This window comes from Ursus arctos, unplaced genomic scaffold (genome assembly GCF_023065955.2).
Source record: "Ursus arctos isolate Adak ecotype North America unplaced genomic scaffold, UrsArc2.0 scaffold_7, whole genome shotgun sequence".
NCBI lineage: Eukaryota > Metazoa > Chordata > Mammalia > Carnivora > Ursidae > Ursus > Ursus arctos.
The window spans coordinates 1003831-1016024 of record NW_026623089.1 but is presented as its reverse complement, the minus strand read 5'-3'; the positions used below and the strand labels follow the sequence as shown (position 1 = coordinate 1016024).

The 12194-nt window shown below is 58.4% G+C and overlaps 1 protein-coding gene across 1 annotated transcript in view; it reads left to right on the top strand.

Annotated features, from left to right (window-relative positions):
• JAKMIP3 (Janus kinase and microtubule interacting protein 3) overlaps positions 1-11496 on the top strand; it is a 63774-nt gene extending 52278 nt beyond the window's left edge. Inside the window, exons 11-18 of the mRNA XM_057308778.1 lie at positions 724-807; positions 2244-2306; positions 4129-4227; positions 5328-5426; positions 5512-5571; positions 10442-10507; positions 11235-11303; positions 11390-11496. Of these exons, the coding sequence (XP_057164761.1) occupies positions 724-807; positions 2244-2306; positions 4129-4227; positions 5328-5426; positions 5512-5571; positions 10442-10507; positions 11235-11303; positions 11390-11482 (633 nt within the window). The 3' untranslated portion in view covers positions 11483-11496. The remainder of the gene's footprint in view (positions 1-723; positions 808-2243; positions 2307-4128; positions 4228-5327; positions 5427-5511; positions 5572-10441; positions 10508-11234; positions 11304-11389) is intronic.
• The last annotated feature ends 698 nt before the right edge of the window (positions 11497-12194 follow it).

Here is a 12194-nt window from a genome sequence, read left to right as displayed (position 1 = left end):
CAAAAGGGTCTCCCTCCAGCTTGACTTGTATCACCGCAGCCCTAGGAGGGCAGAGGCCGGGGAGGGAGGCGGGGGAGAGCCAGAGTCCGCTGACATCCACCGAAGAGGAACCCAGGGCCAGGCCAGGGGATACCCCGTCCTCCTCAGCTTGAAGGACGCCTGACCCTGTGCCCAGCTGGCCCAAACGCTCTCATCTGCCCAAAGCTGGTCCCAGGGAGCAGGGACACCCATCGGAATGAGGTGCCCTGTGGCTCAGGGCACTGAGGGTGGGCTTCTGCGGAGGGCACGGGGCGGGGGGTGGGGGGCGGGAGGGTTGTTCAAGTGCACGCAGAATGCAGAGCAGGAGGTGACCCAGGACCGGCAGAGGGCGCCAGTGCGGGCCGGGCCGGGCCGATGGCCAGGCCCAGCGTACATCCTCCGTGTCAGCCGAGAGCCTTAACAGGCCCCAGTGGCCAGTGCCCCGCAGTGCCCTGCCCCCGTCGGCTGTTTCATCCGGTCAACGGAGACTGCCCCTAACGATCCCTCAGAACGGGTCTGCAGGACGTCCCTGTAATCTAAGTTAGGCTGCTGGCTCCACACGAGCCTCCAAGCGCTCCCTCCGCACCGAGCCTCCCCTGCAAACGCAGAGGGCCCCCTCCCCGTTAGCAGAGGCGGGAGGTCCGCTGAAAGCCTCCGTCCTGGCTTTGAGAGAAAGTTTGATGTATCCGTCCTCCCGTCCTACAGACCCGTGAGCAGCTGCAAGCAGAGGTGCAGAGAGCCCAGACGCGGATAGAAGACCTGGAACAGACCCTGGCCGAGCAGGGGCAGGTGAGTGCACAGAGCCCGGCCCCTGCAGGCTTGAGCAGGGGTGCCCCACCAACACGGAGGGCGCCCGAGGGACACAGACGGTCCATGGGTGCGTGGGGGGGCTGTGCCCTGCAGACTGGCTCCCTGCTAAGAAATGCAGACACTGAAAGGAGCACGTATCAGAGGAAGGGCACTGCACCCTTGACAGGGGGCCTGGGCTGGCCCTGTCTCTCCCCCCAGCTCAGGGCCAGGGCTGCCCCTGGAGACGGCCAGTCACTCCCTCACCCCGATGCCCATCGTCACCAATGGGCTCTTCAAATCCTGGGGGTGGGGGTCATCCATCGCCCGTGGCCACGAGCCTCAGTCCTGCTGGATGGCACAGCTTCAGGTGGACCCAAGACGAGGCTGGCGCATGGCCACGAAGGGCCAGGAGGGGCTGCACGGGAAAGTGCCTGGCTCGCCATCAAGCCTGCACAGACCCACAGTGGTCCTCAACATGTTCACTGCTGGGTGGATGGTGGGATGGACGAGAGGAGGACCTGAGTGACACAGGGTCATGTTGCCCACACCCCTGCCTGAGTGTGTGCAGCCCCGGAGTCAGGGCTGGGCCCCTGTAGCCGTTCACCTGAAACATGCAGGACTGGCTCGTGTGCCCCCAGGGCCACCGGCCCTCCCCCCGGGGTCCCATGCACTCAGGCTACGGGAACGGTATTCAGGAGCCTTCGCGGACCCTGCCTGGACCTCGTCAGTGGGATGCCTGGGCCCCACGCTGTGCCGTTTGTGCTGGAGAAGAGGGGCAGTGGCGGGGTAGCTGCACACGAGCAGGACGTGGTGCCTTTCATTTGCGGACATGAACCTTCCAAGTCACAGATGACTTTGCTGGGAAGATCCTGGAAGGAAGTGGGGTGCCTGGGGCAGCGGGCGTTCCTCCCGACACCTCACTGAGGGTGCTGCTGGTGGACAGAGCATCGAAACTTTCGGAGACACCTGACCTCGGCAGGTCGGCGGGGCGTCCACGCACGTCTCTCACCAGAGCACAAAAGCCTGCCTCCGTCTGTGTGTCTGAGCGTGAATGGACGGACACCCCCCGAGTGACCCAGGCTCTTGCCGCCTCCGTGTCAAGGTCCCTGGACCCGTGACCCCCGCATGGCACCATATGCCACTGGTGCCTGGCATGGGCTGGCATGGGCCGGGAGTGCCTGGCCGTGTGGTGGTGCGAGGGGTCCCACTGAAGCGGGCTGCCTCTGTCTGCTTTCCGTCCAGGCCCCTCCCGGGAAATACGGGGGAAAGTGGGCTTTCACTGGCTGCATGACAGGACGGTGGCCAGAAGCCTGCTGCCGAAGCTGGGTGTTGAGGCCTTCCGTCGGGTCCTCCGTTCTGCTGAGTCGTGATTTAAATGTTGGCTTTACCTTAATCCTGGGGCATATTTGTTTCTCCAATCTAATTCTGTTTTCCAGGACATGAAGTGGATTGAGGAAAAGCAAGCGCTGTATCGAAGGAACCAAGAGCTTGTGGAGAAGGTATGCCCCGAGCCCCGAGAAAGTATCCCCCCCTGCCCCCCGGGACTCTCTTCCGGGAGGAGGTCCTTGGAGGCTCCACGGAGCTGGGTCCGCCCAGCAGCCGTGAATGTGTCTGGAGTCACCTGAGCCTCCCTGGCAGAGGCCTGGCTGTGGGTTTTCCTGGCTTCTGGGTAACAGGAGGCCCCAAAGCACTATCGTCCCCGTCACCCCACCCCCAGGCTGGGGCTCTTGGGCTGGAAGATTTTATGCGATGGGCCAGAAAACATGGTGCCCGCTGGCCTGTCCCCATTAGCGGCCTGAGCTCCTGCCTGGAGCCGCCTCACTTGCCCTTCCTCCTGCAGGTGAGACGCCCGTTCTACACCCACGAGCTCCCTAATTCAGCCCGTTCTCGGGGCTCATAGCACAGCCTAGCACAGTGCACGGCTGGGCAGCTTGGCACGGTCCCCAGTGGGTGGCGCCCCGGAGCTGCTGGAGCTGAGGCTCTGACCCAGGCGGGAGCAGGGGCTGTGGGTTCAGAGGCAGAAAGGCCACCAGGGCCATCGTCCTGCCCCGGTGAGGGTGCTGCATGTGGCCCACCAGCCACAGGCCTTGTCCTGGGCCAAGGCCACGCAGAGGTGGAGACACTTGCCCCAGCAGCCACAGCCCTTCTAGAGAAGAGCCAGCTAGGGCGTCGTCATGAGCCTTAGGGGCGCGACCGTGCTCCACGCAGACCAGCAGCCTCTGAACCAAGCCCGGGGGCCACAGGCCAGTCCTGCACGGGTTCCTGATGCGGGGCTGTTAGGTCTGGAATCATGCGTGACGCCCACATGCTTCCTGGGGGCCGTGCGCACGTGCCTTACATCACGGCAGCTGTGTTTGTGGTGCTCTCGTACACACCTGAGTGCATGGAAATGTTGGTGTGCACACTTCCATGTGCGCACACGAATACACGTTCACACCTAAACGCTCACGTGTGCATATAATGCTTGTGCACACGTACTCCTCGTACGCTTGCTTGCACTGACCTGCTGCTGTGCACGTAAACACCCGCGTGCACACACACGCTCATGACACACGTAAACGCTGTGTGCACACTTGCAGTGATCAGACGCACACTTCAACCCTGGGCTTCGCTCTGGCTACCATGCACACGGGGGGACATTCCCGGTAGGGGCTGCCCGTGGCCTTGGCTGTGCAGCGTGACACCGGGCACCATGGAAGGAACTCGCCCCCAATGGCACCTTGCAGGACGCTGAGCCCCTGGATCCATCTCCACCCCCCCCCAAGCATCCCAGCAGGACATTCAGCTCCCCAAACTCAGTTCAGGGGGGATGGGCCGGGCCATGTGCCCCAGTGGTCGCCCTTCCAGCGCACCCTTCCCTGTTCTCACAAGGCTGTGCTCCCCAGGATGCGTTGCGTTCACCCTTTGGAAGGTGCGGACCTCACACGTCAGGTTGACTTGTTTCTGATTCTGTTTGAACAAACCCGTAATTAGTAAAGTCAGCTCTGGAGGGGGCCCGGCAGCTACGGCTCACGGCCCTTCCATTGGACAGCAACGGACCTTCAGGTTCTGGGTCAGCCTGGGCTCGAAGGAGCCCTCTCTTGGCCACAGCGGGGCCGCACGGGGACATCTTAGCATCTCTTCCCTTGATGGGTGCTCCTCGCCCCTGCATCTGCCCCTGCTTCCCCCCCCCACCCGCCCCGATGAGCCAGCTCGGGCTGGAGCAAGGGGTCTGGGTGCCAAGGTGGGTCCGCCAACCCCACAGATGGCCAGAAGCTGTCAGGAAAGCCGGGAAGTGGACCTCACAGGACCTCAGCATCTCATCTGCCTTTTATTTTACAGATTAAACAAATGGAAATAGAAGAGGGTCGGTTAAAACACGAGGTCCAGGATGCGAGGGACCAAAACGAGCTGCTGGAGTTCCGGATCCTGGAACTCGAGGTGCGCCACAGGCATGGGCACTGGATGCGGGGGGAGCAGGCCGCCACCCCATGGAGCTGCTGTGATGGAGGGAGGCGCTTGGCCTTCATGACCTGGGCCTTTGCTCATGACCCCAAGGGGGTGGGTTGGAAGGGGGCATCTCTCTGCACAAAGGCTGTGGAGGAAACCCCAAAATGAATGAGATGTGAGCATCTGCTTCCAGACCCGTCAGGCTGGATAATGACGGCTGTGCCCTGTGGGGCTGTGACGGTGGCAGCTGTGCTGAGTGGGGGCCACACGCCCGGCCACGGCGGTCAGCCAGTGGATGTTTGCTCCTTGCTCGTCTAAGAGGCCAAGTGCGGGCAGCTGGGGGCCACCCAGTGACCAGGTGCCCTTCTGTGCGCGGCTGTCCTGGGCCCCCATCCTCCCCTGTGACCTTGGCTTCCTGCAGAGGAGGAAGCGGGAGCCAGTCTCCCTCAGAGAAGGGTCCAGCCACACATGGACGGCCACATGGCTGCCCTCACCTTCCACTGTCACTCCTGGCCGGGAGGCCATCTCTGAGGCTGGAGGACGTGACCTGGGCTGCTGTCTGCACTGATGGCTGCCCGCACATAGCCCCGGGGCCGCCTCAGTCCTGGCCACCTTCAGGACCCCCGGCGATGAGGAGGTCATGACCCTGGCTAGTGGGCACGTGCGTGTGTGTGCGCGAGCACGTGCATGCATGCACGCGTGACCACCCCTCGGCCTCCAGGACTCCTGCTGTGGCCCTGGGAGAGGAGGGGGGCAGCACCACCAGCACTGTCCCCAGGGGCTCGCTCTGGTAGGCCGTGGACATTGACACTGCTCCCACGCCTCCCGACAGCCCGGGGATTCGTGGCGGACCAGCAAGTCCGCAGCGGGGGTGGGACGGAGGAGCACGGAGCTGAGGAGCTGAGCCGGGGCTCCAGGACCTGCCGGGCTGGGAGGCCCTGCTCCCGCCACCATCTGCACAGGGGTCCTCTGCTGTCCCTGGGCTTTGTTTCACAAACGCAGACCACGTTCGCTGGCCCCTGTGTCTCCACCATGTCCCTGGGTGGCCCCCAGCACAGCGCCCAAGTCCAGCCTCCTGCTCTCTGTCCTAGGAGAGGGAGAGGAAGTCTCCGGCCATCAACTTCCACCACACCCCCTTCGCAGACGGGAAGAGTCCCCTCCAGGCCTACTGCGAAGCTGAAGGCGTGACGGTAAACCCCTGCCTCCCGTCCCTGCACCCCGCGCCACCCCACCCGGCTGGCACTCACCTCTGGGTCTCCCTCTCTTTGCCTCTAGGACATCCTGGTCACGGAGCTGATGAAGCAGCTGGACATCCTGGGGGATAACGCCGTAAGTGTATGTCGCTCTCCTGACTTGTGCATGCCTCCTCATGCCAGCCCCCAACCCCATCAGCCCCCCAGGGTCCAGGGACCCCCGTGAGTCCTGCTGCCAGTCTGCCATGGCTGCCCTGCCTGCCTGCACCCTCCCTGGGGCCATAGCTGCTTGGGTTGGCCCCTGGAATTTGGGAGGATTCCTGCCCCTTTCTCACGTTCCTGGGCTTAGCTGGGTGGCAACTAGCTCCCAGAAGCCTGGGTTTCGGGGCTGCTGCTCTGCCAGGATGGGGAACCCTCTGCTGTGCACACCCATTTCCGCTGGCCATGATGCTCTGGCCACGTGTTCTCAGTTTCTGGAATCCCCGTCAGTCTTTAAGGCTTTCCACACCTTGATGGGGATGGGGGCAGCAGCTCCTCTGGTACCTTAGATATCCCAGACTCTCAGGGGTTCCCACTCCCTTGGTTTTGGGGGAAGGGCAGAGACCATAAAGAATCTGTAAGTCTTATTTAGGTCACAGTTCCAAATTCTATAGCAAACTCCTCGAAGATCATTGATTACTGAGTGACTGTACCCCTTCATCCTCCATCTATCCAACCCTCCCTCCACCCTTTACCCTCCAACCATCATCCCTCCATCCATTTATTCATCCTTCCTCCATCCCTCCATCCATCCTCCATCCATCTTCCAACCATCCTCCATCCATCCTCCATCCAATTTCCAACCATCCTCCATCCATCTTCCAACCATCCATCCACCCAACCTTCATCCTCTATCCATCCATTCTCTATTCTCCATCCATCCATCTTCCATCCTCCATCTATTCATCCTTCATCTTCCATTCTTCATCATCCATCCATCCATCTTCTATCCATCCTCCAACCATCCATCCATCTCCATCCATCCCTCCTTCATTCTCTGTCCACCCATTCTCCAGCCATCCATTCATCTGCCATCCATCCTCCATCCATCCATCCTCCATCCATCCATCCTCCATCCATCCATCCTCTATCCTCCCTCCATACATCCTTCATCTTCCATTCATCATCATCCATCCGTCCATTCTCAGTCCATCTTCCATCTATCCTCCATTCATTTATTCTCCATCCTCCATCCATCCAGTCATTTTCCATCCATCCGCCATACATCCTCTATCCATCTATCCCTCATCCTCCATCCACACTCCATTATCCATCTATCCTCTGTCCATCCATCCACCCACCACCCATACATCTTCCAGCTGCCCTTTATCCATCATCTTGCACTTGTTGAGCCCCCTGCCCAATGAGCAGCTCAGCTGCGCTAGAAGGCAGCCCCCACCACCCAGAACTTTTTTTTCTCCCAAGGTACACTGACAAGTATAGTCTACCGCTAGTCTTAAGACACCCTGGGCTCCCAGGGTACAATGACAAGTATAGTCTACCACTAGTCTTGAGACACCCTGGCACCCAAGGTACACTCATAGTATAGTCTACCGCTAGTCTTAGACACCCTGGTCTCCCAAGGTACACTGATAAGTATAGTCTGCCGCTAGTCTTAAGACACCCTGGGCTCCCAAGGTACACTGATAAGTATAGTCTACTACTAGTCTTAAGACACCCTGGGCTCCCAAGGTACACTGATAAGTATAGTCTACCTCTATTCTTGAGACACCCAGGGCTCCCAAGGTACACTGATAAGTATAGTCTACCGCTAGTCTTGAGACACCCTGGGCTCCCAAGATACACTGATAAGTATAGTCTACAGCTAGTCTTAGACACCCTGGGCTCCCAGGGTTCATTGACAAGTATAGTCTACCGCTAGTCTTAGACACCCTGGGCTCCCAAGGTACACTGATAAGTATAGTCCTCCGCTAGTCTTAAGACACCCTGGGCTCTCAAGGTACACTGATAAGTATAGTCTACTACTAGTCTTAAGACACCCTGGGCTCCCAAGGTACACTGATAAGTATAGTCTACCTCTATTCTTGAGACACCCAGGGCTCCCAAGGTACACTGATAAGTATAGTCTACCGCTAGTCTTGAGACACCCTGGGCTCCCAAGGTACACTGATAAGTATAGTCTACCGCTAGTCTTAGGACACCCCGGGCTCCCAAGGTACACTCATAAGTATAGTCTACCGCTAGTCTTAAGACACCCCGGGCCCCCAAGGTACACTCATAAGTATAGTCTACCGCTAGTTTAGACACCCCGGGCTCCCAAGGTACATTCATAAGTATAGTCTACTGCTAGTTAAGACACCCCGGGCTCCCAAGGTACACTCATAAGTATAGTCTACCGCTAGTCTTCGAAACCCTAGGCTCCCAAGATACACTGATAAGTATAGTCTACCGCTAGTCTTGAGACACCCTGGGTTCCCAAGGTACACTGATAAGTATAGCCTTAAGACACCCCGGGCTCCCAAGGTACACTCATAAGTATAGTCTACCGCTAGTCTTCGAAACCCTAGGCTCCCAAGATACACTGATAAGTATAGTCTACCGCTAGTCTTGAGACACCCTGGGTTCCCAAGGTACACTGATAAGTATAGCCTTAAGACACCCCGGGCTCCCTAGGTACACTCATAAGTATAGTCTACCGCTAGTCTTAAGACACCCCGGGCTCCCAAGGTACACTGCTAAGTATAGTCTACCGCTAGTCTTAGACACCCTGGGCTCCCAAGGTACACTGATAAGTATAGTCCTCCGCTAGTCTTAAGGCACCCTGGGCTCTCAAGGTACACTGATAAGTATAGTCTACTGCTAGTCTTGAGACACCCTAGGCTCCCAAGATACACTGATAAGTATAGTCTACCGCTAGTCTTAAGACACCCCGGGCTCCCAAGGTACACTGATAAGTATAGTCCTCCGCTAGTCTTAAGACACCCTGGGCTCTCAAGGTACACTGATAAGTAAAGTCTACTACTAGTCTTAAGACACCCTGGGCTCCCAAGGTACACTGATAAGTATAGTCTACCGCTATTCTTGAGACACCCTGGGCTCCCAAGGTACACTGATAAGTATAGTCTACTGCTAGTCTTGAGACACCCTGGGCTCCCAAGGTCACTGATAAGTATAGTCTACCGCTAGTCTTAGGACACCCCGGGCTCCCAAGGTACACTCATAAGTATAGTCTACCGCTAGTCTTAAGACACCCCGGGCTCCCAAGGTACACTGATAAGTATAGTCTACCGCTGGTCTTGAGACACCCTGGGCTCCCAAGGTACACTCATAAGTATAGTCTACCGCTAGTCTTAAGACACCCCGGGCTCCCAAGGTACACTGATAAGTATAGTCCTCCGCTAGTCTTAAGACACCCTGGGCTCTCAAGGTACACTGATAAGTAAAGTCTACTACTAGTCTTAAGACACCCTGGGCTCCCAAGGTACACTGATAAGTATAGTCTACCGCTATTCTTGAGACACCCTGGGCTCCCAAGGTACACTGATAAGTATAGTCTACTGCTAGTCTTGAGACACCCTGGGCTCCCAAGGTCACTGATAAGTATAGTCTACCGCTAGTCTTAGGACACCCCGGGCTCCCAAGGTACACTCATAAGTATAGTCTACCGCTAGTCTTAAGACACCCCGGGCTCCCAAGGTACACTGATAAGTATAGTCTACCGCTGGTCTTGAGACACCCTGGGCTCCCAAGGTACACTCATAAGTATAGTCTACCGCTGGTCTTGGGACACCCTGGGCTCCCAATCCTGGTGGCTGCTCTTAAAAAAGAGCCAGGCGCTTAGTCAAATTAGTGTAGTTCATGAAGTAGAGAGAGAAAGAAAGAGAAACAAATGCACGCGCGCGAGCACACACACACACACACACACACACACAACCTCACTCACTCACATCACCAAAACCCAGGTACTCACACATGCTCTCATGGCTAGTTGTTCTTCCCAGCAGCTGTGATACATGCAGGGCCCTGGGTTGACAGGGATGCTTCTCTCCTCCCCTACCCTTCCCTCAGGGAGGAGGTTCTGCTGCCCTTGCAGGAGCTCACACCCCCAGATGGAGGGCGTTCTGAGCAGACAGGTTCTGGGCTCTAGGGGGCTGTCCTCCAGCTCAGTGATCCAGCAGGTGCTGCCCTGCTCTGGCCTCTGATTCCCATGCTCCCTGCCCACCAGTGGCTGCCCCACAGGTTGAGTCCTGCAGTGGCGACAGCCCAGCTCCCACGCAGGTGCCGCTGCAGGTAGCAGTTAGAGTCTGAGTGCGTGAAGTGCTCGTAGCCTCTGAAGAGGCTCGTTGGCCCCAAAGCTGGCCTCAGCCAGAAGACCACCCGGGTGGGTCCCTTGGAAGAGGCATGAATACAACATGCAGAGAAAAGGCAAAGACGCTGGGGATGGGAGCCCTCACCCCACAGTTCTAAGCTCAGGTTTTAGTAATTAATAACGCATACTATATATGCGGGAAGCTGGCTTTAAACAAAGATGTGGACAAGGGGCTGTGGGGACACGTGTATCGCTGCTGCTTTACGCTCCCCCACCCCACCATTTCTGCCTCACTGGCTACTTACAATGTCCTGGTCACCAGTACTGGGAGCACGGGAGGGGGCAGAACAGAGAGCAGCACATCAGAGTCGACGGGGTCAAGAATGAAGGGGATTCAAGACCCCAAGAGGCCATTTCAGTAAAAGTGACCTTACCTATGACCCTGGCCCCCTGCACCTCTCCATCAGTTTCACTTCATGCACCCCCAATCACCCCCCTCACCAGGCACCCCATTCACCCCTCACTAGGCACCACTCATTCACCCCCCAACCAGGCAACCCCATTCACCCCTGACCAGGTACCCCATTCACGCCCACCAGGCCCCCCATTCACCCCCCCAGGCCCCTCCCACACCCTCATTATTTTAGTCTGGTGCCTCTGGAAGCCCCGCCCCTGACTGTACCTATGTCTGCTTTGGGCGCAGAATCTGACCAATGAGGAGCAAGTGGTCGTCATACAAGCTAGGACAGTCCTGACCTTGGCTGAAAAGGTAACAGCACCTGTGTGGCTGCTCTTGGGACAGGGCTGGGCTCAGCTGGGAGAGGATGCCGTCCCTGGAGGAGGGGCTCCTGGGGTGTGGGGTGCAGAGTCCATGAATGCTGTCAGCCCTGGGAGGTCCCGCACACGCTGGGGTCAAACAGCACCCAGCACCTGTGTTTGCGGATAACAGATTGGCCAGACTTTGTCTCAAGGCAGACCCTGCCTCAGTTTCCCCCTCCAAAGGCCAGGTAATGGAGTGGGTCTGTATACCATTGGCTTTCTGTTCACCCCACCAGGACCCTCCTCTGGGGGCTGCGCAGCCCAGCTGGGCTCCTCACCTACAGCTGGTCCTTGGCCCCCCACCCCACAGCCAGAGCCTGCCTGGGAGGCCTGCTGTCAGCACCCAGCCCTGGGGCCTCCAGCGGGAAGGGGAGAGGGAGTCCCAGCAAGCAAGGGTGCAGGGGATGGGACTCGGGGAGGACTTCTGCCGGCTGAGCGCTCAGGTGCACCTGTTCCCGCCAAAGCCCTGCTCACGACCCTTCTCTCCCTGGGGAAGTGGGAGACAAACTTCCTGGACACTCTTGGGGGTGCCTGGACACTGGGCATACGGAGTTCACAGTGCCAACCAGCCCCCGCTCCTAGGCGGTCCATGGCGCCTGGGGGAAGGTGGGATGGCTTTGGCGCCTGTGTGGCCAGCCGAAAGGTCGCCATCACCTGCTCTTCCGGTTTGTGTCCAGTGGCTCCAGCAGATTGAAGAGACGGAGGCGGCCCTGCACCGGAAGATGGTTGACCTAGAGAGTGAGAAGGTTGGTGGGCGTCTTGCCTTGTGTGTACAGCACGGCGTCACCAGGTGGATGCCCGAGGCCGAGACACAGGTCCTCTTGTGTTCCAGGAGCTGTTCAGTAAGCAGAAGGGCTACCTGGATGAGGAGCTGGACTACCGGAAGCAGTCCTTGGACCAGGCTCACAAGGTGAGAGACGTGTGACTGCTGGAGCCTGTGGGGGTGGGGTGCAGACTTGCGGTGGAAACGGGGAAAGTTGTTCACGCGCCGGGTGGTGTCTCTCAGGGCCTGGGTCCAGTGTGACCGCCGCAGGGTCAGTCTCTGCACTCCACCCTCCTGGTCAGTGAGGTCCAGGGATGCCTTACTGCCCCGGCAGCAAACACTTCACCCCATGAATGCAGAACTCAAATGGATATTTAAAACGAGTTGAGAAAATAGGATCCATTGACACATAACGCACACACATGAATCAAACACAGTTGAATGTTTGTAAGAGACGTTATCTGGGGCTCCCTGTGTGTGTGCACCTGCTACTCCGAGAAATGTACGTCGTACCTGCCTGCACACCTGCGTGGCCCATGGGAAGCACTTGCCCCCGCGGATAGACCTGGGTGTGTCCCCACGCTGGGTTAACATGGAGATCTGGGAGTCCCTGCAGACACGTCTCCACCACGGTGACACAGTCCTTACTGGTGGGTTTGACAACGAGAAATCTCATTTGTTTCAAGAGGGTGACCCCAGATCGGGTACCGGGTCCTTGCCACTCAGATTATAAGCAGAGGTGCACCATGGGGGGCTTCCCGGAGGTGGGGGCCCACACATCTTCCCGGCCGGCAGTCACACCCTGCGTGCATGCCGCCTCCCAGCGCGGTGCTTCCAGGCGTGCGTTTGTGTCCCTCTGGACCGCCAATCCTCG